The sequence below is a fragment of the Ziziphus jujuba genome, chromosome 6 (genome assembly GCF_031755915.1).
Source record: "Ziziphus jujuba cultivar Dongzao chromosome 6, ASM3175591v1".
NCBI classification, from domain to species: Eukaryota; Viridiplantae; Streptophyta; class Magnoliopsida; order Rosales; family Rhamnaceae; genus Ziziphus; species Ziziphus jujuba.
Window position 1 is genome coordinate 12,141,695 of NC_083384.1, and position 27,793 is coordinate 12,169,487.

Genomic DNA, 27,793 nt, shown 5'->3' on the forward strand with positions numbered 1-27,793 from the left:
GATGATCTAATATAAATAGACAGAATTTTCAATAAATTGTTTCGTTTTGTTTTTTTTATCAATCATGTTCCAAAAATAATTATTAAAGCATGAATTATTTATACGAACAAACTGCCTTTTGTACATATCTTATACAGACTAGAGTCAAATATTTCAAACTCTTACAAAGAAAAAAAATATATATATATATATATATATATATATATATCTTGTCATAGTTAAAAGAAAAAATAAAAGTTAATATTAAGACATACCTAAATAAATTTTGTAATAATATCTCTAACTTATGAACGGCATGTGGGTCGCCTGTTTCATATACAAAGTAAAACACTATTATAAAGATTGGTTTGGAAACTTTTAACATACTGGACTAAATTATTTAAAATCTACCCAAATAAAATTTTGAAATTTTCATAATTTAATTCAATAAAATCCAATGCAATTTAAAATCCCAAAAATGTTATAGACTACGAAGCTATGACAAAAAAAAATATTATCTTCGAAGGCAATTCGAATGAGCTTAAAATATATTATTTTAAATGATACCAATTTATTTTGTATATTTACTGTTATAATTGATGAAATAGGAAAATATTTACATCAATTTAATTATGTAGATTGTATTTTTATACCGAAGGAAATGAATAAAGTTGTGAGAACAGTTTGTTATTTCCATGTCAGGATGTTATTTTGCTTTTAGCTTTTGTTCGGATACTGAAATATGATTCTGGTTCATGCAGTATTTCTTCTATAAAATATTATTCTCATTTCTTGGTTGAAAAAATAAACAATAATTCTGAGTTTTTTTAAGTGAATTATCCATCTCGTATTAAAAAATTATAATAATAATTAAGTATTGCATTTTGATTTTTGATTAATACTTGAGATTTTTTAAAAAAAAAATAAAAATAATAATAAAAAAGTGGATAGTGTTTTGAAAAGATGATGTATTCACAAAGTTGATGATAAAAGCAAAAAGGTAAAATTGGAAGATGGGAAAAAGGCAAAAAGCGAGGCCACGAGGAAATGACAAGGCCTCAATCCTCAAGGACTCCAGAAAATTAAAGTAACAGCGTGTAGAAGTTGATGACCGTAATACCATCCCCTTCGTGGGTTGTTAATGCATCATACTCCCAATAGAATTATGTCAAGTGGAATAATTCTCATAAACGAACAGATCCAATTTTGGATATTTCGTCGCCTTCATCCACACTGTCTCTTTCGGTGCACACGATTAGCATCCTCCCTCTGTCCACGCTCACCTTCTATTTAACCTATTTTAACCTATTTTTGAAAAATATATTTCAAATAAATTATTTACAATTCCACAAAATAATATATATAAATAGAGGAGACTATGACACGATCTGTTTGCATGTGCCGATATATTTTTAAAAAAATATAAATTTTATTATATATGTATATATATTTATATACAATAAAATTGATTTTTTAAAAAAAATATCGATTTTAGTATGGATTTATATGCGAATGGACTGCACTGTAATATTTTTTTATATATATTTATATATTAGCATTGAAATTATTGTTCTGTCAAAAAACTAAAAAAGAAAAAGAAATATAGTATTATTTTTGTTTTATGCCATCTGAATTATATATTTTAATTCTTTTAAATTTGCATATGGGTATAAAATAACAAAAACAAAAAACAAATATTAAGAACGTGAACCCTTTTTTTTTTTTTGTCTACATACGAATAGAAGGATTCGAACATAATTATTGTTTGAAGTGTTTACTAATAACCAATAAAAAACTTATACGTGTAAACCAGTTATAATGATGTAATTCATTTACTAGTTCCCTGTGTGATGGTAATGGGTTCTTGTTTACCTCACTTTTACAGTGAGGACTTGTGAATTCACTATTTCCTGTGACGCTTTTGTTAATCCATTGGAATAATTGATCTATTATCTATTGCAAAACCCTATTATGAATCCAAAAAGATTAGTAAAATAATTGTCTATTTAGTAAATAATAATATAGTAAATATTATATTTCATAAACGTATGAGAATGAGATTATGCATTTAGCACATGACTTTTGTCCCAAAAAAAAAAAAAAAGAAAAGAAAAAAATACAAAGGTGTGTCCATATGATAATAAATGTTTTGAGAGTTAGAGCTTTTTATAAAGTTTGTGTTGATTGAGAAACTTGAAGAGAGGGAGTGAAGAGAGATGGCTGAATCAATTGGAACTATGCTGTCAGGCAATAGCATTGAAAATGAGCATTATGGCATTAGGATCTTCAGTTGAACTTGCTAGTATCTTCATTAACACCTAAGTTTTTATGTATGTATATATATCCATGAAGATCTAAGTTTGGATCTTAGATAGTTTTTGGGTAATTCATTAACAAGTAAGTTTCTATGTATGTATATATATCCATGAAGATCTAAGTTTGGATCTTAGATAGTTTTTGGGTAATCTAAAATTTTCTAAGTTTTAGATAAAGTTTATACATACACTCTAAAGATGTAAGCTCCAAATAATTTTTTACCATCATTTTTACATAAAATATCAAATTATTCTGACATATTGTGATCAAATCTAAATTCACGAATAATAATTTTTGTTTGGTTGAATTAGTAATCATTCTCTATCAATAGTATATACAACTAACGGTCTATCATATATCCTATATTTGGTTATAGAAATTCGTAGAGAAGTAGTTTTAAGAGCATCACATAATTTATAAAATTCTTAGATAAACAATGTGCCTATATATTAGTGTATGGAAAATTTATAAAATTTAAATATGAATAATTAAGTTTTTTTAAAAATGAATAAATGAAATTCAATAATAATAAACCAATTAAAAATTATCATATCATATGATATTTGGTAAACAAGTTAAATATTTTCAATATTATTATTATTAAATAATAATAATTGATTAGAAAATTATATATTTTTTAAAAATCATCGTTATACTCCCGTTTATTGGTTCCCAACCCTAAATTTTATTAAATAAAAGTTAAAATTATATTTTGACAATATTATTTAATTATAAAATATTAATTTTTAATAATCATTTCAACATTTAATTGTTGAAATTAATTATTAAAAGCTACCAAAGAGTTATACTTTAATAAATACAGAAAACTAAAAAAAAAATAATAAATTTTTTTTAAGCTCAAATTTAAATAAAATTATAATAAAAATGGGGTAATAAATGAAATTTATTCTCAACAATAAAATTGAAAAAAAATAAGATTTTATCATTTAAATCAACCCAATTTAAAAGAAAAAAGAAAAAAAAAAAGAAACAATTTAGACCGATGTATAAAAGAAATCTAACTAAAATTAATAAGGAAAAAAAAAAGGGTATTAAATTATTGAAATATATTACCAAATTTCAGTTCAAACAATTCCTAAATTGTAAGAAAGGAAAAAACATTGTTGGGAACAAAATCACAGGACCAAAAAAAGAAAAAAAAAAAAAAGGGGTGTATAAAACAAACAAAAAGTAAAGATACGATAAAAATAAGGTGGCAATAAGAACAGTTTTAAGAGTATGGAGCGGCTGGCCATCGTCCCACTTCCAGTGTGGCGCTGGGGATTTGACTTTCATTCACAAGAGACTGGTGACGTTTCTCTCTCTCTCTCTCTCTCTCTCTCTCTTCTTTCCTCTTTTGTGTTTTTTTTTTTTTTGGCGAAATAAATTTTGTATTTTTAGTTGGATTCTCAGTGTTGATGTTGCTGTTATCATCGACATCCTTGAGTGTTTCAGTGAGTTGGATTGTGAACGATTTTTTTTTTTTTTTTTTTTTTTTTTTTTTTTTTCAAATATGGGTCAGAATTTTTATGATTATTGGATTTTCACGTTTACCTGGATATTCTTGTTTGAGTTCGGTCTGTTATGTGGGTGTTTAAATCATGGGTTGTAATTCGATTTGGGGTTTGTTAACTTGTTGCCTGAGAATGCTATATGAACTGGGGCATAGTGTATTAGGAGAATCTAACTCTTCATATTCTGAAACGTGCTCTTTTAGATTGGTATACGTTTTGCAGTGTTTCAGTTCCTTTTTGTTAAGAAAAAAAAATATATATATATATTTACAACAATTTTATTTATTTATTTATTTTTCAGTTGTAGCTATCAGTATGATAGGCCTCTTGGCGAGAAATGTATTAATAGCTGGATGGAATTTGTATTTCATTCTCACTCCATATTGTTTGGTTGTCGAGAAAGTATATGAAACTGAATTATAGATTGTATCTGGATTGTCTTCTTGCTTCATTCAGTTGAATCTGTTAGCTTTATTCTGTGGTTTCTTCATGCCACAATTTTAATTTCTATAGACCAAATTATTTATTACGTTTGTACATTTATACTTTATTGGCTTAGTGCAAAAACCGACGCATGTAGGTCGGATCTGGAATTCTGGAACTCGATGCAAGACGAAGCATAAATAAGATATTCATGGTTCCATGCTCAAGAATGGATTTTATTGGTGATAGTAGACTAGAAGACATGCCTAAATGATGATTGAGAAAGGAATTTTCACACAAGTCTAGCCACCAAATGAAATCAATCAAATTTATGAATCTCACCTGAGCTTAAGATAGATTTTTCTTAGCTCAGGTATAGCAAAGACAGAACAAACTACACTACTGCGGTCATCATCGGATGCTTGCTTAGCTGTTTTGATTTGCTTTGGGAAATTCACATTGCTAGTTTAGCTCGTCAATCATTGCTATTTCTGGTGATCTAATGCACCTGAGAATTTTAGCTGTTTTTTGGGTATGTTCAGTTGTTTGGAGGGAGCAAGATAACCTCAATTGTGCATTTCAAAATACTTGGCACGACTTGGTTTGTTGAATAAGTGTGGTTTTGTGGTTTGCTAGGTTACTAAGAACTCTAGGAACCAGAAAGAAGTTAATAATAACTTAAGATTTCTTTTTCTTCGGAGTTAATGACAAAGGGTGGACCCTTATTTGTTTAAAAGGAACTCACTTGTATCGATTTTTATCTTGTACAGAAATTGTGATTCTGTGTCTTTATTGGGATGAATTGTGGGTTCTTTATGTAGAAAAGATACAAAACGTTGGACATACTCCTTCAATCCTGCATATGTAATGGTCCTGTAAAGCTTGATTTGAAGTCACTATTGGTTTCTATATGTCCCTATATCATTCCTTGCTCCTTATGGTTGGTCTGTCAAGCGGGTAATCTGTTGGTCATACTTTATCTTTTGTCGTGGCGATGTGGCCTAGTCTGAATTTTTTTTGCAAAAGTTAAATCTAAAATTCAGTATCTTAGTTAAAAGGTTCAACTATTTTTAAACATTAACAGTATCCTAAGTCTTGTTTTTGTTTCTCTATTTTGGCATACCCAGGGGCAGTTGCAAATTTCCATTTTCCACTTGATGGTTCACTTCTGTTGTCTCAGCTTGGGAACTTTTCTTGTTTCTTGGGTTTGGAAATTAGATGGAATAAAATCTAATCTATATAGAAAGAGCCATGAGAGTGAATCTCAGACAACTGACTATGCGTTCTTGAATTTTGCCTTTGGTTTTGGAATGAATTTAAGCTATTTTGAGTGCAAAGCTGGCTTGATAAGTGAAAATTGGTCTCCTCAACTCCTTCTACATTTTTAATCTTCATCTTCTTGAATGTTTACAGGATATACTCTGTGGATTGGATATGAGAAGACAGGTGTAATTTGGAATTTTATTAGTTATATGGGATCTCACTAGTAGGACAGACTGAGGAATAAAACACTGGCAAATTTGTTTTTATCCAAAATTTGATAAATTATTTGGTGCTTGTAGCATGACTATTTTATATTTGCTATTGAGTTGCTTAAAAATAAGATGAAACTTAACTGCCTAATTTGAAATGTTTGCTTTATGTGAATGGATACTGACTGTTGGATTAAAGCCTAACTGATAGTTGATCTTCCCTGCCAAATTTGAAAGGATTAGCAGCCTTTGACTATATCGTCTGATCTCTCTTCTCTCTCCTGTTGACCATGCCACCAGCAAGGTTTCTCACCTTTCTGATAGGGGTGTATGGCAGAAGGGACACCTTTGGCTAACTTGCATCATTGTTTGATCTCTCTTGCTTTGAGTGCTTCTTTTATCCTCATATAATTTGTTTTATGCATTTAGTTGTTGGATTCCAAATAAAATGTTTGATACTCTCTCTGTTACATGGTGCTTCACTAACACTCTCCTTTTTTAATCTGTCATGCTGATTGTCTCATAATAGCCCATCGTATTTTCTGAGGTAACACTAGCATTTATATTTCAGGAATTGGATCAATCTAACCTGCAAGGTTGGCACAGCTAGGAAGTTTTCTTGCACAGTTAGTGCAAACGCAGACTGCAGCAAAAAATAAGAGTTTCATTAGATCCACAATCAATTTATCACTGTTTCAGCAAAATCATTGGGATTGACTCAAAGATTGGCACCAGGATGGGCTTTTCCATTGCTATTCACAAGGTGCATCAAATTAATACATCAATATCCTCACAGTAGCATAAAATCCAAACCATGCATATTCGCCTTTTCATACAGCAGTTCACCTACTCAGCATTATAAACTTCTTCACAGCTCAAATTGTATCACCAAAATGGGCTCAGATCATACCTTCTTTCACTACAGCCTCCTCACTCTCTACTTTATTGGACCACCAACCTTCATCTCCCTAAGGTTTCTCCAAGCCCCATATGGCAAGCACCAACGTCCAGGTTGGGGCCCTACTATGTCCCCACCCTTGGCATGGTTCCTTATGGAGAGCCCTACCATCTGGCTTACGCTCTTCCTCTTTCCCTTTGGCCTCCATTCCTCTAATCCCAAGGCTCTCATTCTTATCTCCCCCTTCCTCCTCCACTACTTCCACAGGACCTGCCTCTACCCACTCCGCCTCCATTTGAATACCAAACATCGAAAAACAGCCAGCGGTTTCCCGGTGAGTGTGGCATTAATCGCATTTGTGTTCAATCTTCTAAATGCATATTTGCAGGCTAGATGGGTATCTCACTACAGAAATTATGAGGGAGATTACTGGTTTTGGTGGCGGTTCTTAGGTGGATTGGTGATATTCTTGGGTGGCATGGCAGTGAATATCTGGTCGGATAGGGTTTTGGTTGGGCTGAAAAGGGAGGGAGGGGGTTACAAGGTGCCAAGGGGAGGCTGGTTTGAGTTGGTGAGTTGTCCAAACTATTTTGGGGAGATCATGGAGTGGTTTGGGTGGGCAGTAATGACATGGTCTTGGGTTGGCCTAGGGTTTTTCCTCTATACATGTGCAAACTTGGTACCTAGGGCATGCGCAAACCATAACTGGTATCTAGAGAAATTTAGGGAGGATTATCCCAAGGCCAGGAAAGCTGTTATCCCCTTTCTGTACTAGAGCTAAATTTTCTCTCGTTTTTCTTGTTTGGTTTTCTCATTGGTGTTTTGCTTTGGTGATCTTAATGTGTGATTTGGAACTAGCTTCTATAGTAATTCAAATGAGGTTTGATATGCATTGCATGTAAAATTGGTTCCATTGATTGTCTTGAAGGTGTTCTGTTTCTTGTATATTGCTAGTAACAGATGTTTCAATTATAGTGGTTGGCACTTTTACGGGCTCACCAGTGCTTTGGTGCTTTTTAGTTTACTGAAGTAATTTTCCTGTTTCTTTGTTGAAGTAAATAGATCATATTGACTCACCCCACCACCAAAAAAAGAAAAAGAAAAAGAAGAAGAGAAAAAAAAGAAAAAAAGAAAAAAAGAAAAAAAGAAAAAAAGAAAAAAGAGTAGGTAAAATGAAATTAAGAAAAAGAAATTAGACAATTTTAGTGAAAATAATTAGAACATTTTTAACTCTATTTTTATTTATTTATTTATTTTTGGCTGGTGAGACTTGAACCGTGCCTCTTACCACAGGGCTACCACGCGGCCTCAGAACATTTTTAACTCTATTTGTGTTGATAACTTGGAGTAGGCATTTTAACAATTGCCATTTTAAAATAGAGAAATGATGACTTGAAAATAGGAGTCATATATAAGTTCATGAAACAGTACCTCAGCTCGATATTGGGGGAAAAAAAAAAGACCAAAAAAAAGTGCATAGTAGCTAAAAATAACTGACTCATTATCATTATAGAAAATTATAAAATTTCATACACCATGCTCAATCAACTCCCATGTATAAACTTATTGAACTAAAGATAAATTACTACGAACTTTTGGAAGCAAGTTATTCAACTCTCATGACACAACTATACAAAACGTTTCTGAGTCTATAAATAGAAAGATAAATAGGAAGTGTCAAGCGTCTAACAATAGGAAAAAAGCACTAGATCCCGAAAAAACAAAAACAAAAAAGGCACATGAACTCTAACAGATTAAGAAAATCTAAATTAAGTTGAAAAGCTCAGGCGGGAAAGTTTGCAGTTATGCTTATATTTCCCATTTGTTCCTGCAACTGCAAAAACTTGTGCACCATAACTGGACATGTCAACGGATGCTAAAAGGACAGTATCAACGACTCTACGTTGAGAAGTATTTCCTGGATATCTTTGCACTCTGAATTTGTCTTATCAATCATCTCCATCTGTCTCAGACGTTCTTCACCGATGGCACTGCCAACAACAGCTGATAAACATAGTCCTCAATCTCAGCATACAAGGAAAAAAGGAAATAGAAAGATATAATGAAATAGGAGTACTCACATCAAGACAATGTGTGATTTGCCCCTATCTCTTCTCTTGCTTCATCGGTTGCAGCATTCTCTGAGTTTTCAGTTTCTAAATCTCCAGATGATTCGGTTCTTTCAGAAATCTCTTCTGTCAGCTTCTCATACTTATCTTTTAGGTTTGAAGAAGCCAGGGAAGCTTCAAGACTCTGTTTAATTTCCTTCTCCAAGGCCAAAACTCGATCTACAGACTCCGGATCAGTTGAATCTACTGCCTTTGCAAATTCTGACTTCAGTAGCTCTATTTTGTCCTTCAGATCTGATGAGTGTACAACATTTTCAATCCCGTGGTTAATTTCTTTCTCAAATTCTTCTAGCTTAGCCTTCAATTCGGGGGCTGGTTCTTCAGTTAGGTATCTTGGATTTGGTAGGATTTCCTCAATCTCCAAACCTAAGCAATCTAGAACAAAAGCAAACTCAAATTCTACCTCTTCCCTTAGTTTTAAAATTTTTTCTTTCAGCTGGGGTTCCAAATTCTCAAATTTAGTCACTCCAGAATTCTGAACTTCCGCTGCCAGTGACTCATATTTCTCCTTTATATCCGGCCGTTCCAACACCTCCTTAAATTTTGTATTAATTTCCTCCTTCAATAAGGCAGCCATTCGATTTTTTTCTGCGAGGTTCTGGGCTTTATATAATTCCTTCAACATGTCCATATTATCCTTCAGGGTTTCATAATTGGCAAATGTTGGCAGCTTCTCACTAAACTCATCCTCGAGCTTTTGAATCTTTTCTTCTAAAGCTGGATCTAAAGGTTGGTCATCTGAACCTGTATTTAAAATTTCCTCCCACAATGCCAAAAACCTGTCCTGCAGGCCCAGAGCTATAACTGCCATGGAAATCTCATCATCAACGTCCTTTTTCAGTTTTTCTATTGTCTCATTAAGATTCAATGTTGGAGGCTCACTGGAGGATCCACTAGCATTCAAAATTTGCTGTTTCACATTTTCAACATCAACCTCCAAGTCCAAACGCCTCTCAGGAACATCTTTCTTTTTCACAGCCCACTTCCTTTCTGGATCTATTGGGATTCCTTCTTGAACTCCTCCAATTTTCCGGTACTTAAGCATGCGATGCTGTAATAGCTCTTCTGTCTCCATCTGGGTAAGTTCCTGTAGAAACCAAAGGCCTTTTTCAAGAATATAACTCTTTGCATTCAATTTATTTATATGAACAAACTCTGAGTGCCACTTACATCCATTGCTTCATTAATTGCAATTTTTATCTGTTGTGAGGTCCATGAGGGATCTGCATGTGCACCACCAAGTGGCTCCTATTGAAGATGAAAAAATTCATTTGAGATGCCATAAAAAGAGAACATACAGTCCTGAAATGCTAAAAGCAAATTGGAGAGGCAGTAGCTATTAAGGTAACACTCTAGGATTATAAATTTATGGTGTTCAATTTCAAATGTTAGACACCAATCAATTGCATAAATCAAACATTATCTGATCAATGACTTTTCTAATGATGGAAAGGTCATTAGAAATTTCAAGAATATTAGCGTGTTCAATGACTTTTCTAATAGTGTTCGGTTTCAAGAATATTTGCAGAATGTTCAATTTCAAGCATATTATGGTGTTCAATAACTTTTCTAATAATGTTCAATATCAAGAATATTCGCCTCAAACAAAAGAAAAAATAGTAAGGACGATTTCATGAAGATGCCCTTGCCCCCATAGGGTGTTATGGTATTTAGATATATGATTTGCATATTTCCATACCCGTTTATTGTTTGAAATGTGCATATTATCTTATAAAGAGAGAGCGGATGCTTACAGGTATGATACCATCTGCAACCTGCAGATTGACCAATTCTGGAGCAGTAATCCTCAGCTTCTCAGCCGCCTGCAGACAAAAAGAAAAACCAAATTACAACAATCTAGAATCAATTCATAAAGAAAGACAAGCATAGTAGTGGTTTATGTACAAACCTTTGGAGCAGCTTTGGCAGTCTTCCACAAGATTGCTGCACATGCTTCTGGACTAAACCGTGACAACAACAGAGAAAAATCAGAAGAGAAAACAGATTACATCATGTAGCTAGTGCTGCATGCAAAAAAAAAATTCAGACAGGTTTGGTAACAGCTAATAGAAAACAAATTGAAGGATCTAGCTATAAGGATTCTATTCCAGTGTAATACTTGTCACAGGGATAAGAGGGGCTAACAGTACTCCACTTTTGTCACAGGAATAAGAGGGGCTAACAGTACTCCACTTACTAATGTTGAGAAAATGGAGTAAACAAATATATATGTATATCTTAGATATATAGCCTAAAGCCACTTCCTCCTTCCAGGTCACTAACAATGTGTTACCATGCAAAATATTTGACTCTTATTTTAAAAGTACAATTTAAGATAAAATCATAAACATTTTAAAAGTACAATTTAAGATAAAATCATAAACATTTTCCAAAGCATAATTGCAGTCCTAATATTAGCCTTGTTCACAACAACCTCGCCCACTGATAACCAAGTGTGTTGAGCAGGAGAGATTTAACAATCCAAATTTAATCCTATGTGCTTGGGACAATACCCATGATGCTGGCTCATGGTCAACCTCAAAGAGGTCAGTTGTACTGTTCCCCTACAGTGCACAAGCCTTTGATCAGGTTATTTCTGATACCATACAAAATGAATATTCGCCTTAGCTAAATGTGCTAACCAACAATTTTGTATCATAAAGCCCAATCCCTAACATAGGACTCACAGGTTATGGAATTGCACCGTCACAGAGTTGTAAAGAGAGCAAAGCCAAACTCAAAATTACCTGGCAACATAGAAAACTGCATTTTCAAGCATTAACATTTTGTTAGCACAGCCGATGGCAAGAGCCCCACCAGAGCCACCTTCTCCAATGACAATAGAAAGAATTGGTACTTTCAGACCAAACATAGTTCTCAAATTCTGAGCAATGGCTTCACCCTGAATGTATTGAAAGCAAACAACTCAAATGTATTGAAAGCAAACAACTCAAAGGACCAGGTATTGAAAGACAGCTAAGAAAGATTTAAAGTACAGTTGCTCACATACTTGGCCTAGTTCCTCAGATTTAAGGTCTGCATACGCGCCAGGGGTGTCGATGAAAGTTATTATAGGAAACTTGTGGTGATCTGCATAACGCATCATGCGCAGCGCTTTGCGGTAACTGTAACGATATAAAACTTATCATTATTGATCGTCGATAAAATCTAGAAAGTTTAATAAGTTGGAATAACAAATTGAATTTTTTTCGTCATTCCAGCTCAAGGCTAATGGATTATCTTGTTATTAGAGAATGTGGAATCTTATATCATTTGACATACCCATGAGGAGTAGGCATCCCAAAGTTACGCTGAATGTTTTCCTTTGTGTTTCTACCCTTTTGGTGACCGATGAACATGTACCTATTACCATCTATGGTTCCTATACCAGTAACAATAGCAGGATCATCATAACCTGCCCGATCACCATGAAGCTCCACAAACTGGATGTATTAAGATAAAAGATTTATTAACAAAATTGTTCTGAGCACCCATAAACTTGACTGAATACCACATTGACAATACAAATAAACTCCACGGTAAGACAGATAATGAGTACCAGACCTTGTCAGTAATGCTAAACACGTGATCAAGAAAAGTTGGCCTGTTAGGGTGCCGCGCAATATTCACACGTTGTATGGGAGTAAGATTCAGGTATAACTCCTTCAAAGCCTGAAATCAAAACTAGAAAGTCTAAGAGGACTTGAAAAACAAAAATATGATAAAATGCTAAATTAGGTAATTGAAAGCCACATATTGGCATAGTAGTCGGACAAAAATGCTATAGAGATGTGCAACACTATCCATCAAATGTGCAAACAAAACATTTTGGAAGATGATGATATAAATAGAATATTGTGGTTAAATAAATTTCTGGCCGGGGCTGGGAAAGTTTATCCCAATCCCATCCCCTCCATCACCATCAGAGGAGTACCTGACCCAAATCTCCGTGTCAATTCCAAATTTTTCATCTTATACCGTCAATAAAAAAAGAATAGAAAACAACCCATCATAAACCATGCATATACTCGTCAATTGTCAAACCTGTTGATATTTATTCTCTAATGAAACAATCTGATCGGTGAAGTCCAGCCCAGTTTCATCTGCCATCTTCCGAACCTATCATCAACAATTGTTCAATTAAATCAAAAGATTGCAAATTCTGAAATAAATCAACCATCCAAATAATAATAATGATGGTTTTACATCAACGATCTTCTTCTCGAGCTCGAGAAGTGGCTTCTCAAAATCCAAAGTGACGGGCTTCTGCTTCTCTTCCAGCGGCTTGAAACTGGATAGGTGAAAAAGGATTCCGCCTTTAACATTTGGATCCGGATTCTCTGGCCATGGATAGTCGTGCTTCTTCACCTTCTTAATCTTAGCTGTAACTGAGATATTCCCCCTTCTAGTGCTGAAACAGGCTCTCCCAAGGGTTCTTAATGGCACGCCATTCACACTATTACTCGAGCTCCGAAGAAGATCCGAAGCCGAAGTTCCACTAAATGCGACTGAAGAATGAGCTATGGAAGCCATTCCTTTTGAATCCGAAACTAATCGCTCCGAATTCTCAACCAAATTCCTCCAATCAGATCTTCAATCCTTTTTCCCAAATTTAGCTCCAGATACTGTGACCGCCAAAAATTGCCACATTAGTCTGAGCAAAGTAACAGTTCGTATTGCACATTTCCCACAAAAAGAATACTCAGTTTAATCGCAAAGGAAAAGAAAGCACGAGAAAAGAAAGTAAAGGAACAATTTTTTTTAAAAAAAAATTAAAGCAACTTTTCAATTTTGATAAAAGCATCAGCCTTGAATCAATTCCTTCCATTAGTAACTATCCACTTAGCTTAAGCATAGTACTAGTTTCCAAAACTTTCTCCATTTTTCTCGGCAGTCAAACGACCGAACAACGAACAAACAAACAAACCAAAACGAAAAATCGAACAAATCAAGCTGAAAAACCTAACTAAAACGGAAGCAGATTTCCACATAAAAAAAAAAGGAAAAAAAATAATAAAATAGCCCAAAAATTTTCCTGAGAAAAAAAATTACCGGAAAATGAAAGGGGATTTAGCGAGGGCTAGGAAAAGGAGGAAAGATCTGAGGAAAGAAGTAGAGGCGAATGGGGAGATGATTATTAAGCAGCAAATGAAATAAGAGAAAACGACGGAGCTTCGTAGAGATCGTCCAAAAAGAAAAAGAGAGTTTATATATGTGTTTGGCTTGGCGATACTTCTTATGAGAGTGAGATGGAGGATGTGTGTGTGTCATAAATTAGCCAGCTTTTTTCGGTTTGGCCGTTAAAAGACGAACTCTCTCTCTCTCTCTCTCTCTCTCTCTCTCTCTCTCCCTCTCTCAAATTGCTTTGTGATCCTCTTCGTCGTGGCACGTGTTAACCTCCCTCTAACACACGTGACGGAACTTCGATGTCTTCGATGTTCTTTCTTCTAGGGCTGTTCTCCGCCAAAACCTTGACCAAAAATGATCAAAACGACATTCATTTAAAAAATAAATAAAAATGACATTTTTATTTTTTAAAATGCATGTATTATAATTTTAATCCGTCCATGAGATATCAATGAATTATTAAATGTTTTTCTTTTAAGAACCATGAGTAACTCTAGGGTTTACCAAAATGGAATAAATTTATTTTAATTGGATTGATTGACTGACCCTTTCAAATGAGTGGGAAAATGATATGATTTGTATGACTTTTTTCTCAAGTGAATCGGCGAAAAGTGCCGTGTGTTTGTTGGGTTTGGTGGTTTGCTCATTTTTGCCATTTCTTTTAAAAAAAAATTTAATATTGTATAATTAAATGAAAAGCATGTAGATTTATTATCATTATTTTTTTAGGTAATATGAAAAGAATGTAGATTTCTAAAATGTTATCAACAATATTCCTTTATTTGTAATATGGACCATGATGAATGTGAAAATACAAAATCATTATTTCCTTGAGGGGGAAAAAGAAAAAAAATTGCACACTTCATGAAAACATTTTTGCATTCAATTATGTCAATGGATAAGTGTTAATTTGTTCGGGTAAAAGTCGGAAAAGGGGTGAGGTAGAGTTGGAATATAACTTTGACATAAAAATGTTTGTTTCCATTTAGTTGCACCTACTTTTTTCTTTTTCTTTTTTTGTTTTTTTGGCCGAATAGTTGCACCTACTTATATAATTTTAGTTGCATCATTTTCATGTCATTTATCATTTGGTAATCTTTTTTGAAATATTCTAAAGAAATAATAATTTTATCAAAAAATTGTCATCGCAAGCATATCATTAATAATGTTGAATGGTTTGTAGCTTCCACAAAATCTTATTATATTTACCTTTATTGACATAAATAATATTAATGGACTGAAAAGTAGAATTTATTTTTTCATTTTTTGGTCTTCAACTATGATATAATATTGTTATAAATTATGAGATATATGTCAATAATTTACTAATAATTTTATCACTAAATTGTCTTCACAAACACATCATTTAATAAATTTTATCATTGCATCTCTTTAATACACAGGTGAATTTGGCATACAATTTTACAAAGAAGGTACTTAAAGGTATACTTGGCAATTCGGGTTGGTGGGTCGTGTTCGTGTCAACCCGTTTAATAATTGTGTCAAAAATGCCTAACCCGAACACGACCCATTTATTAATCGTGTCAGGTACCTAAAACACTAACCCGACCTGTTTATAAACAGGTCAACACGACACGACCCGTTTAACACGATTATTTTAATGGGTCGTGTTGATCTATTAACCCGTTAACCTGAAATTGACCTATTAACCCGTTAACCCGAAAATTAACCTATTAACCCGAATTTTTTTTTTATTTTTTTTTATTTTTATGTTTTTGTTTTATTAAAGATGTATTTTTTGTTTTTAAAAAATTAGTAATAGAAAATTATTTTTATAAAATTTTTAATTTATAATATTTTTTAGTTATTAAATATTATATTAGTGATAAAATATTAATTTAAAATTAAATTTAAATGGGTTGTAATAGGTATATAATCGTGTCGGGTTGAAACTGACACGTTTAATAAATGGGTCGTAACGGGTCAATTTCGAGTTAAACACGTCAACCCGAAAATGACACGATTAATAATCGTGTTAAACGGGTTGACCCGATTATGACCCGAACCCATTTATAATAAACCCAAACCCATTTATTCCGTGTCGTTTTCGAGTCGTGTCGCCGTGTCATGATCCAAATTGCCAGGTCTACTTAAAGGTTAGATTTAGTATAAGGTTCACAAGACCATATACCTTTAACAGCGAAATAGAATTTCAGCAAAAAAAAAAGAAAGTAAAATAGAAAATCAATTTGGTACAATTTTGCATATTTCCAATGGGAAAACTCACATTTTTCGGATATGATATGACTTTATATGTGCACAGAAGAATACTTATCTTGCATCTTATTTACCTATGTGTTAAATAACCAAATTCTAAACCAACAAAAAAAAAAAAAAAAAAAAATCCAAGAATGATCTATTTAATATTATTATTTAAATAAATTAGAAATATTATTTTTTTGAGAAGACAAGCTTATGATAAAAGTTATTGATTTTTCAAATCCTTTGTCTATACTATAAACGCGAAGAGATGCGATTTTTTGTCATTTTTTCCTATTCATTTTGGTTAAAAAACGGCACTCCTTCTTTGCCAACCTTTTTTCCATGTGTCAGGAGAAGATTGCACATCCCCACATAATCTAAACAACTAGTTTTCCTGCAACTTGACAGCCTTTCTTGTACTTACAATTAATGCACAAATGTGTTTCCGTAATTGCAGTTTTATGTATCTCATTTAGAAGACTGTTGCTTCCTTCATCACCATGATTTGCTACAGGTACATTTTTTGAATCACTAACTTGATTCTTTTCTACATCATTCCCATAAAAACTACTTCGATTAACCCAATCTGCAACAATTTGTCAACCATATTACTTATATTACTTACCACATCATTATAAACAGAATGCAGCAATAAGTATCTCATTTTCTCTGGCTATCCACCATCTAATTAACACATAAAAATACATCTACTAAAATAAGCTTTGCAGAGATAATTGAATAAGATTTACACGTGGTTGTGATATTCACATAACTAGGACATTTTTCACTTTTCCCAAGGCCCAACCACCCCCCCCAAAAACAAAAAAAAAAAAAACCATGAATTTGAACCATTACTGTAGGGCTTGGACAGAAACTACTGTAATCAGGCCGAAAAGGTCTACGAAGTGAATACCCATTCGGTTATTCATAAAATAAGAAGCTCCACAGGAAAAATATATATATATATATATATATGGGTATTTAAAGCGAAAGACAATGAATGGGTGATTTTTACCTGCTGATTTGCATCTGTTAAAAGAACTCCTGGAAAATCAATCGGCGATTTTTTAAGAAGAAGAAAGTGGGAAAAATAAAAAAGAAAGATAGAAAGGAAAAATAAAAAACAGAGATTAGAGATAGTAAATTAAGGACCTTTGATTAGAAGAAGCGTAGCGTCTGACAAAGTTCGCTAAATCTGGCTGAGCTTATGGTTGTGATCGAGATGATAGAGGTGTAGGATTTTCAAGCATCTCTCTCTCTCTCTCTCCTTCTCTCTCACTCTCTGGATTTCCTCAATGGGTCTCTGTGTGAAACAGAGTATTCCACTCTACCCACCAAAGAACTTGGATTCACCTGAAATGAAAAACCTTTAATTTTTTATTTTTGCCCATTTTTATTTCTTCAAGTTCGGATTTTGAATTTTATTTTTGACTTAAATATATATATATATATATATATATATATTATTCTTTCACTTTAAACCGGAGTTCAATTCTCTATTTATTTTATGAATTTTTTTAAAATTTTTTTTGTTAAAGGGTAGCCATGACTTTTCCACAAATAAAAAATGTAGCCGAGGGTTGACTACATATGCTATGCTAGGACCTTTCCATTTCATTTTCTGTCATGTTTTTCACCCAAAACAAAAGAACTCATTATTTAAGCTCCACTCAAGCATGCACTTTCTTTCTTTGAAGAAGAAAACAATTGTATCATTTTTGCGAACTATTCACTGATAACTTCTTGTTTAACTTTGATCCTCTTATTAGAATTTTTTTGCAAACTAAAAAATCAGAAAAGGATAATATTAGAAATAATAATAATAATAATGATAATACATTTTATTGGTTCAAAGGAAATGATAAAGACCTATCAAGTGATGACACTCAATTGATAGATAAAAATTTTTGCACCAAAAAAAAAAAAAAAACAAAGATTTAATAACAACAACAAATAAAAATAATTTTTTATGTGATCTAGATTTTGTTGTATTATTTTTGCTTAAATTTTTGTTAGATATTAGAACTTTATTATTATTTTTTCCACAAAAAAAGTGGCAACTGTAGTTTTTTTTTTTTTACCTCCTTTTTTTTATTTTTTATAATTACATTATTTATTAATGTTTCTCTATAAACAATTTTTTTTTAGGTGTTTGCTGCTTTTGCAACATAAATTTGATGTGGCTTTTGTTTGTAGTGAAGTTTGGTAAGCTTATATGTATGTTTGTTTCTTTGCTAGATATGTCTTTTCAAATTTTTTTAAAGAATTTATATGATTTAAATTTTATTGAGTTGTTTTGTTTGCAAATTATTATTAGTTGATAGAGATAATCAGAATGTAAATAGTTTCATATTAATATTAGTGACAACTTTTTACTATTTTTTTAATTTAAAATAATTAATATTAGTTGGTTTCTTTATTTTCAATTAAAAAAGAAAATAGATTATAATTGTTAATAATAAAATATTCATTAATATTTTTATATGTTTGAGTTCTTTTACCTCATTTAATTTTTTGCTTATTAAAAGACGTCCTATTTTCCATAAAAAATAAATCACTTTTGATAAAATATTTTATATAATTATTCTATTCAAACAAATTTTTTCTTTTCTATTAATATAATATTGAAAAGATAATTAGTAAATAAATACTTTTTCAAATATCCTAACAATTATAAAATTATTTTAATTAAAAATATTCAAAACAAAAAGTAAACTATTAGATATTTAAATTTAACATTAAACCACGTGCCGTGGCCACACCTAGTGATAATAAAACAGATGTGAAGGATCATTGATTCACCAAAAAAAAAAAAAGAAAAAAAAAGGAGAATGTTTGAATTTCAGATTCTAAAAGGGCCGGGCATGGGCTTAGAGAGTTTCTTTTTTGGATTTGATGGGCTTCTTATAGTGAGAGTGCTATCCTTATCCGTACGACCCCTTTATCCACGTAGTTTGTTTCAGTTCACGTCCGCGGTTCTTTTCATCGCCCTATCCATTTCCATGGCGAGCAAACCTTCAAACGGTAATCTTAAACCTCTCTGACTCTCACTCCCATATATATATATATGTTTTCCATGTATATATTTATTTTAATTTATTTCAATTATTATTCCATTTATATATTATTTTTCTTTATCTTACTTATCAAACTGCATTTATGAATATTTTATTTATTTTTAATCTTCGCTAGAGGTTATTCTGGAGCAGCTGAAAAATGGAATTGCTGTATTCGAGCTTTCCTCGACGCCCGTTCGTTCAATTTCAACAACTTCAAATTCAAATTCTCTGGCATTCCTGACCCCGTTCATCGAAGACTGTGGCCACCGATTTTTTGCTAGAATTGGACAATCACTGTAAATTTTTGAGCATATATATATATATATATATAATCTAAATTGAGCAATTAAAGCTTGGACTTGAATTTCTGACTTTTTTGTTTTCTGGGTTGTATGGTTTGATTCAGCGGAGAAAGAGGGTCACCGGCCATCAGGAAAATTGAGCGCTACTCGGTTCAGAAAGTTACTGGGGATGGTCGCTGCCTTTTTCGTGCTCTGGTAGTATCCAATTCTCATATTCTCTCTCAAATTAGATGTAAGAAATAATAATAATAATAATAATATTAAAAAATAGAGCTTAAATAAGAGTTAATATGGTCAGGTCAAAGGAATGGCATTCAACAGGGGAATTTCTCTTAACCCACGAGAAGAGAGAGAAGATGCTGGTATGCTGGATATATACAAGAATTAATAATGCTTCATTTGGGTTTAAAGAATATCTGAGTTATCCATGAAAATCCTTTGTGTAAAAACAATACAGATCTTTTTTTACTTTATACAATCTTAAAGTGTAATCAAACTGCTCTGAGGCGTCAAAATCATTGACAATTCTTTTAAGTTGTCTATGTAATTGACCTGTTGTGAGCTTATTTTGTATGACAAGCATTATAAATGAGCTCAAAAGAGGTTTTCCTTTTTATTTTTTAGAGCTTCAAAGTTCAAATTGGTTTTATTTTTTTTAATCTGATATTATACTTGAGGTGTGCTTTGTTAGTACTTAGTAGAATATATAATTTATTCAAATTGGTTGATCTTGACCTTTGATAAGAGTATATGAGCTGTTCTCATTTCAAATGCACTGCATTCTGCTATTATCATTGCATCATATATTCTTGTATTCTTGTCACATAGTAGCTAAAAATGCGTATGTGTTGTTAGACTGTTAGTGCAAAGAGCTGAGAGATCTTTATTTATCTCGTCAGTAATCCTTGTTTTCACAACTCACTATATGAGTTGGTTTGGTTGAGTTATAGATGAATTACGAATGGCTGTAAAAGAGGTTATATGTGAAAATGATGGAGAGCGCCATCAATACGAAGCAGCACTGGTTGCCATTACTGTTGAAGAGTCTTTAAAACGGTAAGACCTTTTTATCTTTTTGCAAGAATAAAAATTTGGTCAGAATTTTGTGTTATGATGTATGCTTTAGCACATATGTGGTGGAAATTGTTAATGTATCTTAACCCTCTTTATAGTTACTGCCAACGCATTGAAAGACCTGATTTCTGGGGAGGAGAGTCCGAGCTCCTGGTTAGTATTCTTTTGTGCACATTTGTTTCATACCCACCTTTCAATCTTTCTTTAATCTTTCCCTTTTTTTTGGTTGTATTTCATATTATTGGTGGTTACATTTTAGACTGTTGATCTTAATGATCAAGGAGGCATGGATCTATAGGAGGTGCGTTAGGCAAAATTTAGTCTTGAAAAAAATTGGCATTTGGTACCCTATATTTTAGGTTTTTCATATGCCCATTCATTTATGTTACCACCCATCTTGGAAGAACCTTGCATTTAATTAGTTTTGTTCTTCTTCATCTTCTCGTTCTTCTATCATTTTTCCCTCTCTTTGGGGAGGGGTAGTTAATGAGAAGCAGCCATCAGAACTCAACATAATTCTTAATCTCTTTCCATAAAAAGAACTGATTCATATATGGTTTCTTAGTTGTCAACTCACCAATTTCTCTCTGTTGTTCTGCTTTTAACTTTAATAATCCACCAGGTCCTATCAAAGTTGTGTAGGCAACCAATCACTGTATACATTCCCGAGCACGAGGTATAATTTTTTTTTCCCCTGAATTGTTATTTTTAATTGATAGTTGTCCTGTCTATCTATCTGATTGTGTAGGTAACCATTGATTGTAATACAAACCAGAGTATGAGTTTTACTGTTATTCTTGCTCATTGACCATTGCTGGTGCATCCCACCGATGATATAATCAGGGATTTCTGTGGCACATTGGCTAGTTAGTTCTTTTGATTATAGGATGTGATTTAGGAAAGAAGATAAGGGCATGAAATTCCATTCATTAAAAAAGCATTTATTCTCTAAAGTGTTTACTCATGAAATGCATTTAATACACCGATTGGATCTCACTCTCGGACTCTATGCTGCTGAAGCTGTTTATTGTTATTGCCATGTCTATATGTCCTTTACTTGGGTTGAGCTTGTAACCTGGTTTTCTCACATGTTACTTCCAATGTTTGTTGCCTCTTTGTTTTTCAATTGCAGCATGCAAGAGGTGGATGGGGCTCCGGTTTTATACCCATTGCAGAATATGGAGCCGAGTTTAATAAAGGTTTCCGGAAAAGGAAGTCCAAGAATGTTGTGAGGCTCTTATACAGCGGTAGGAATCATTACGATCTGCTTGTCTGAGAACTGAGAAAGAAGCAACATAGAGATTCCATTTTGTAGCTGGATTCGAGAAAAAATGTAGAACCTTTATGGATAAAATTGATTTACACACATTTCATTAGATATATGCACAACATTTTGTTTATGGCCCATATCTTCTTGCTCATGAAGGTACTAAAATGCATGTACTATGTAGATGTCAATAAAGAGAAAAAAATTTGTTAAAAGAATAGATATTTGGGTTTACATTTTTTTACTATATGTTCGGAAATATTTCATCTAAACCTTTTGAAACTTGTTCTAATTATAATTTAATATTTAATATTTTGAATATTACAATTAGCACCTCTATAAAAGTTTGATGATATTATTTTAAAATGTGTAAATGAAATAATATGAGAGTAATATGATGGTTTTTTTAAAACCTTAACGTAGCAATATTTTTAAAACAAAAATGATCAAATTGTATTAAGTCAATTTTAAAAAGAAGATGATGAAATTACCCTTAAATTTCCAAATTTTTGGAAGTACAAAATTTCTCAATTACATGGCACTGTTTGTTTGAAAATAATTACTTTGGGAAGAAAATTACTTTTGTCCAGGAGCAACAGATGCATGTTGCGTGAAATGTTTCCTTGTGGATTCATTAATGTTATCGTGGGACTTTCTTGACATGTGGTTTGAATTTTGAGCAGATATTTTTTGGATGATAACTCTTAGAATAAATTTGATGAAGACTTTCCAAACAGTGTAGAGACTGCCACAAGTGTTATTCACATATCATTGTTAAGATTTAGTGTAAAAAGATTACAAAACTATTTTTTAAAAGTAAAATTGCTGATGTCCAAGACAACCTAATGCTAAAAACTAATAGTTTATTTCAATAAGAATTAAATATGTATATGTAGTTTTTCTTTTTTTTTTTTTGGGGAAATATATGTATGTGTAATTTATTAAAGATAGTTTATTTCAATAAAGATTTTATTAGAATTGAAATTTGAAAAAATATAGAATTTATATAAACGTAAGAAGCAATCACAATGCACAAAACAATCTCTCAACATCATTCAACTTTATAATCCTTTATTATTATATATTTTTTTGGTAATAACCTTATAATCCTCTATTGGTAAGGTAATTAAGAGCCTTTCATAATTACTTTTTATGCACTATTTTGTTTTATTTTATTCTAAATAATTCCAATATAGAGTGGCAACTTTAAAAAAGCACATTCATGGTGTTTTTACAATATATATATATATATATATATTAATTTATTTGGTACTTTTTTTTGGTAAATAATTTATTTGGTACTTTATAATTCCTCGTATAAGTTTCTAACATCGCTTTCCTAAAGTCGTAAAAACCAGAGCAGAGCAGACCGATGAGAGAAACGTTTAAACGTTGAAAGGGAAAGCTTTTTGTCTTGTCTTGGACGCTCTCTTTGAAAACTTGAAACGTGTCGGTCAGTTACCGGCACGTGCTGACTTGTAACGTCCCTGGGAAGACACACAAACAAAACGTAATAATAATCCTTTTAAAAAAAATAAAAATTAAGAAAATAAAAAAGAAATAATGAAAAAAAAATCAGTGATATTTTTCATTAATTTTTTCCTTCTCTTTCATCACCAAAACAATATCAAAGCAATACAGAGACAGCGAAAGAGAGAAAGAGAGAAAGATTCTAGGGTTTGTTGGGGGCTTTCGAAAGAGAGAGAGAGAGAGAGAGAGAGAGAGATTGAAGAAGAAGAAGAAGAAGAATGATGATGATGGAGGGAGCGAGCAATGGAGGGATGTTGTACCACGAGGTACAAGAGTCGAAGCTCTGCGCCGTGCATTGCGTGAACACGGTGTTACAAGGACCTTTCTTCTCCGAATTCGATTTGGCCGCACTTGCTTCAGATCTCGATCGGAAAGAGCGCCAGATGATGCTCGAAGGCGGTGCCAGCTCCGGCGATTTCCTCTCCGAGGAGTCTCACAATGTTTCCTTGGATGGCGATTTCAGTATCCAGGTTCAATTTCTATGCCCTCCCCTTCCCTTACTTTTAGCTTTATTAAAAATTGTGTTTATTTATTTATTTATTTTTTATTTTTTTTCATTTCACTGGATAAGTCTGTGGATTATCTTATAATTAATTGCACATGAAATAAAATTAATATCTTTTTTTTTTTTTTTAATCCAGACTATCATGTAGCGTAGTGTAATGGCAGATTTGAACGTGTGTTTTTACGTTATTCTCGATGTGAAATTGGAGTTTCTGTTCGGGTTTTGGTATGTTAATGATATAGGAGTAGTATTCCCAATATATAGGATAAAACAAAGCAGTGTTCAGTTGAGTTGAGATAATTGAGGTTCAATGAAGCTGCCCTCTCAGTTTCTTTGTTAGGATAGAGGTTGGCTTGTACCCTCGTAACCCCAAATGGTGGACCCACACTAGTCGACCAGGCAATCTATTCATAGTTCTGACAGGTATGACTACGCCTTCGACCCAGGCAATAGTGGGACTTGGACCTTTTAGTGAGAGTGTAAGATCCTTACCAATCTGTTTGTTAGCATCTGGATTGGGACTGTTTTCCATTGGTAATATGGGTTGTGATGCCTATAATTTTTAACCATTTTTCTGATAGATAATTTAGATTAAGCTTTAGTGGAGTGTTTTTCTAATGCAATGGCTGGGGATGAGTTGATGATTAAGGAGCCGCTTAGTATATTAAACTTGCTTTATTTGAATGGTTTGCAACTGAGGATACATGTAAGGAAAATCAAGACAAGACAAATTTAAGCACCAAATAGAAAATCAAAAACAAGTTCATAGGGTAACTTTTTGATGTTTCCTAAAATATACTTTCCATGTATGGTAGCTTTCTAAAACTGGAAACTTTTCTAAAACTTTATTATCCTTATCTGGAACCTAGAAAATTCTGCATCATACGTATAGAAGCCACTTGTGGGCATCTGATTGTGATCAAAAATTGATTATGGCTCAGCTTGATCAAGTTTTGTCGAGAAGTTTAGCACTTTCAATTGCCAAGAAATTGAAAATCCCCCTTTTGCAGGAAAACATTTATAAAGTGCAAGGTTAAGATCTTGAAATTATGTTGTTTCTCCCTTAATTATTGACATTGATATCATAAATTATATTTTTTCTTTAGTAGGGACCTAGGGTTCAAATATGATGAGGAGCTTGCATGCATGGTATTGTGGATAAAATCCGATTGAGACTGAAGTTTTTTCTCTTTTCATAAAAAAGAAAAAAAAAAAAAAAAAGATGACTGTCTTTTTATAACTCCAACTTAACTAATCCTGTACGTAGAATTAATTAATTTCTTAACCAGTAGAACTATCATCTGTCATGAAACCTTTATTTATTTTATATTTTGCCTTGTCATAGTCCACTTACATTGTATCTTGTTGTCTCTTAAGAGGAAAGGTGAAGAATATCATGCAGTACCTATGGCTTTCTTCCCTCAATACTTATTATGTTTGTTACCCTTATAGAACTAAACTTTTATTCTTCATTGGTTGTGTTAGAAGCCGTAAAGTCATGAGTATCCCACATGCTTCTCTCTTTCTATATATATATATATATAAAATATATTTTTTATTTTATTTTTTATTTTTTTATTTTATTTTTTTGGTGTAGACTAATAGTTTTACTTGTGCTTGTTGCATGTGTGTGTGCTTCAATAAATTTGTGTGATGTCTCATATGTTAATCGTTATGAGTTCAATAGTTTTTAATGTAATTTGATGATTAGATGTTGGATTGCCTTCCTTTTTCTTCCCCACTGGTTATATCACCCTCGATGAATTTGTGTTTGCCTCTTATTTTGAGAATTTATGCATTTTTCATAATTTTTTTTTAGGATTAAGCTACATAATGGATTCAAAGTTAAATCCTAGTTTTTTAGGAATATTAGTGGGGGGAACTCAAATAGTGGGAACTGGGAATGATAGAATGTGGAAAGGTGTTGTTCATCGTATAATGTATATGCAAAGTTGTCTATAATATTCAAGCTATCGATTGTTTGAAAAATTTCTTCGACAGTTAGCCTAAATGACTTGGAATGAGGTGATATATTCTAGTGATTATAAGCTATGGAAGTTTAGAATATGCATTGAGTGCTTTTCAACTTTCTTGAAGAAAAGCCTTGGAAAGTGAATGTATAAATTGAGACTTTGTCAGATGTGTCTTGTAAGCCTTGGAAAGTCCCATTTGAAAATGCACCTAGTGAATGATGGATGATGGATGATGTCTGGCTTCCCTAATTCTTATTCTGGGAATTCCATAGGATGACCATTGCACAAACCAATATACCATCTTGAGTTGATTGAAATAGTTCTTGGTGTTGGATCCTTCATTCCTTGGCCTATGTGCTTGTTAGCTGCATATGGCTTTTTGAAGATGTATATTCTTTTGCATCTGTTGGTTTACCATGATATATCTTCCTATTGTGAATTGATCCTTGGGGAAGAGTTTTTTCTTTTTTGGTAAATAATTTTGTAGCAAGTGAGTTGGTTATATGATCTCAGTTTCTTTTTGTTTCACTTTTGATGTTAGAATTATATCTACACTACCACTCTTTTTTTGAAATTACTTGGTATTGCACTCCAACATTTTCCCAATTTGGATTATCATTTACAGGTTCTACAAAAGGCTTTGGAAGTATGGGATCTTCAAGTCATCCCTCTTGACTCTCCAGTTGCAGAGCCTGCCCAGATTGACCCCGAGCTGGAAAATGCATTTATATGCCATCTGCACGATCATTGGTTCTGTATTAGGAAAGTGAATGGAGAGTGGTATAATTTCGACAGTTTATATGCGGCTCCACTTCACCTCTCCAAGTTTTATCTTTCAGCATACTTGGACAGTTTAAAAGGCTCTGGATGGAGTATTTTCCTAGTCAGAGGAAACTTCCCAAAAGAATGTCCCATGTCATCGTCTGAAGCTTCTAATGGTTACGGACAATGGCTTTTACCTGAAGATGCTGACAGAATAACTAAATCCTGCAACTCTACGGAGGCACCACTGCCTCCGCCTCACCAAACGAATTGGAGTCAACAGTCTTCTGATCCTTTTAGTTCATATTCAGAGGCAGATATTTCAGAAATGGAAGATGAGGACTTGAGGGCTGCAATAGCTGCCAGCCTGATGGATCCATCCCCAGCCATGACAAATGCTGCAACAACGGCCAGCCTGGCAGATTTATCGTCTCCGGCCATGACAAATCCTGCAATAATGACCAGCCTGGCTGATTCATCTCCAGAGGTGACCAGTGCTGCAATACCGGCCAGCCCAAAGGATTCGCCTCCAGCTGTGACCAATGCCGCAGCTGGCACCCCTGAAATTGAAAATAAAACAGGTGAAGGTGAAACAGCATAAAAGAGGAAAGTACATTATTTATTTTTTTGTTTTTTGAATTCATAGTTACTGGTTGAGGGCAATGATCCATGTCAAGTTGGAAGGTTGAACTCGCCCTTGGCTCAAAGGTCATTGTACTTTGACGAGAATACATCTGCCTCATTTTATGAGGTCGAAATTCAAATTAATGTAAAAGCTTGAAAAGATAAACTCCCACCTTCACAATTAGTTTATCCTTGTTATTTACCCAGAAAAAAAAAAAAAAAACTTATCCTAGTTTGTTCCTTTTTGACAATGGTTTTTACGTGTTCCAGATGTTAAACTCAGTAATAGCATTTTCTTTCAAAAAATTTCTCGAAGGGCAATGTCTCGTTTTCTTGGTTAGTTAGAATATTGATACGAGGAATTTAAAGAAACAAGAAATGTGCCAAATACAATTTGCTTATTCAGTCAAAAACAAAAACCCCCCCCAAAAAAAAAAAAAAAAAAAAAAAGGGGATAGAGAGAGAGAGAGAGAGAGAGAGATGGAATATTTCATGTAGTTTTGTGGACAAAGAACATGTGGACTTTGCCTTCCCCTTTGCCTACCTTATTCTGACTTTGCTCGATGTTTCCAAAACTGCTTTGGCCGTCCAACGTATAATTCTTTACAGCATTTTG

General features: G+C 32.9%; 4 protein-coding genes across 9 annotated transcripts; 3 read left to right on the forward strand and 1 right to left on the reverse strand.

Moving 5' to 3' along the window:
* Positions 1–3,424: 3,424 nt before the first annotated feature.
* LOC107430719 (steroid 5-alpha-reductase DET2) lies at positions 3,425–7,600 on the forward strand. 3 transcript variants are annotated; one of them, XM_048463447.2, is made up of 3 exons: positions 3,425–3,604; positions 4,369–4,764; positions 6,276–7,600. In XM_048463447.2, exon 3 carries the CDS (start codon positions 6,598–6,600, stop codon positions 7,375–7,377), a length of 780 nt encoding a protein of 259 aa, XP_048319404.2. In that variant the 5' UTR covers positions 3,425–3,604; positions 4,369–4,764; positions 6,276–6,597; the 3' UTR covers positions 7,378–7,600. The 3 variants fall into 3 exon arrangements, with proteins under 3 accessions (XP_048319404.2, XP_015897077.3, XP_048319405.2); XM_016041591.4 differs by lacking the exon at positions 4,369–4,764; XM_048463448.2 differs by lacking the exons at positions 3,425–3,604; positions 4,369–4,764 and adding an exon at positions 3,725–3,749.
* Positions 7,601–8,082: 482 nt separating this feature from the next.
* Positions 8,083–14,039, reverse strand: LOC107430748 (acetyl-coenzyme A carboxylase carboxyl transferase subunit alpha, chloroplastic). Of its 3 annotated transcripts, none has more exons than XM_016041626.4 (12): positions 13,784–14,039; positions 12,938–13,356; positions 12,776–12,850; positions 12,296–12,403; positions 12,014–12,174; positions 11,742–11,856; positions 11,479–11,633; positions 10,641–10,692; positions 10,486–10,554; positions 9,902–9,979; positions 8,684–9,818; positions 8,083–8,593 (listed from the first exon to the last, which is right to left on the reverse strand). In XM_016041626.4, the coding sequence occupies exons 2-11, from the start codon at positions 13,262–13,264 to the stop codon at positions 8,685–8,687; spliced, it is 2,274 nt and encodes a 757-aa protein (XP_015897112.1). In that variant the 5' UTR covers positions 13,265–13,356; positions 13,784–14,039; the 3' UTR covers positions 8,083–8,593; position 8,684. The 3 variants fall into 3 exon arrangements, with proteins under 3 accessions (XP_015897112.1, XP_015897111.1, XP_024935152.1); XM_016041625.4 differs by having other exon boundaries at positions 8,083–8,606; XM_025079384.3 differs by having other exon boundaries at positions 8,083–8,606; positions 12,938–13,385.
* Positions 14,040–18,930: 4,891 nt separating this feature from the next.
* Positions 18,931–22,005, forward strand: LOC107430706 (OVARIAN TUMOR DOMAIN-containing deubiquitinating enzyme 3). 2 transcript variants are annotated; one of them, XM_048464647.2, is made up of 8 exons: positions 18,931–19,105; positions 19,274–19,436; positions 19,547–19,637; positions 19,741–19,804; positions 20,393–20,498; positions 20,615–20,669; positions 21,139–21,192; positions 21,649–22,005. In XM_048464647.2, the coding sequence occupies exons 1-8, from the start codon at positions 18,946–18,948 to the stop codon at positions 21,790–21,792; spliced, it is 837 nt and encodes a 278-aa protein (XP_048320604.2). In that variant the 5' UTR covers positions 18,931–18,945; the 3' UTR covers positions 21,793–22,005. The 2 variants fall into 2 exon arrangements, with proteins under 2 accessions (XP_048320604.2, XP_048320605.2); XM_048464648.2 differs by lacking the exon at positions 21,139–21,192.
* A 1,366-nt stretch (positions 22,006–23,371) lies between these two features.
* On the forward strand, positions 23,372–27,428 carry LOC107430757 (ataxin-3 homolog). The gene is made up of 2 exons (XM_016041636.4): positions 23,372–23,783; positions 26,417–27,428. The coding sequence occupies exons 1-2, from the start codon at positions 23,532–23,534 to the stop codon at positions 27,152–27,154; spliced, it is 990 nt and encodes a 329-aa protein (XP_015897122.1). The 5' UTR covers positions 23,372–23,531; the 3' UTR covers positions 27,155–27,428.
* The last annotated feature ends 365 nt before the right edge of the window (positions 27,429–27,793 follow it).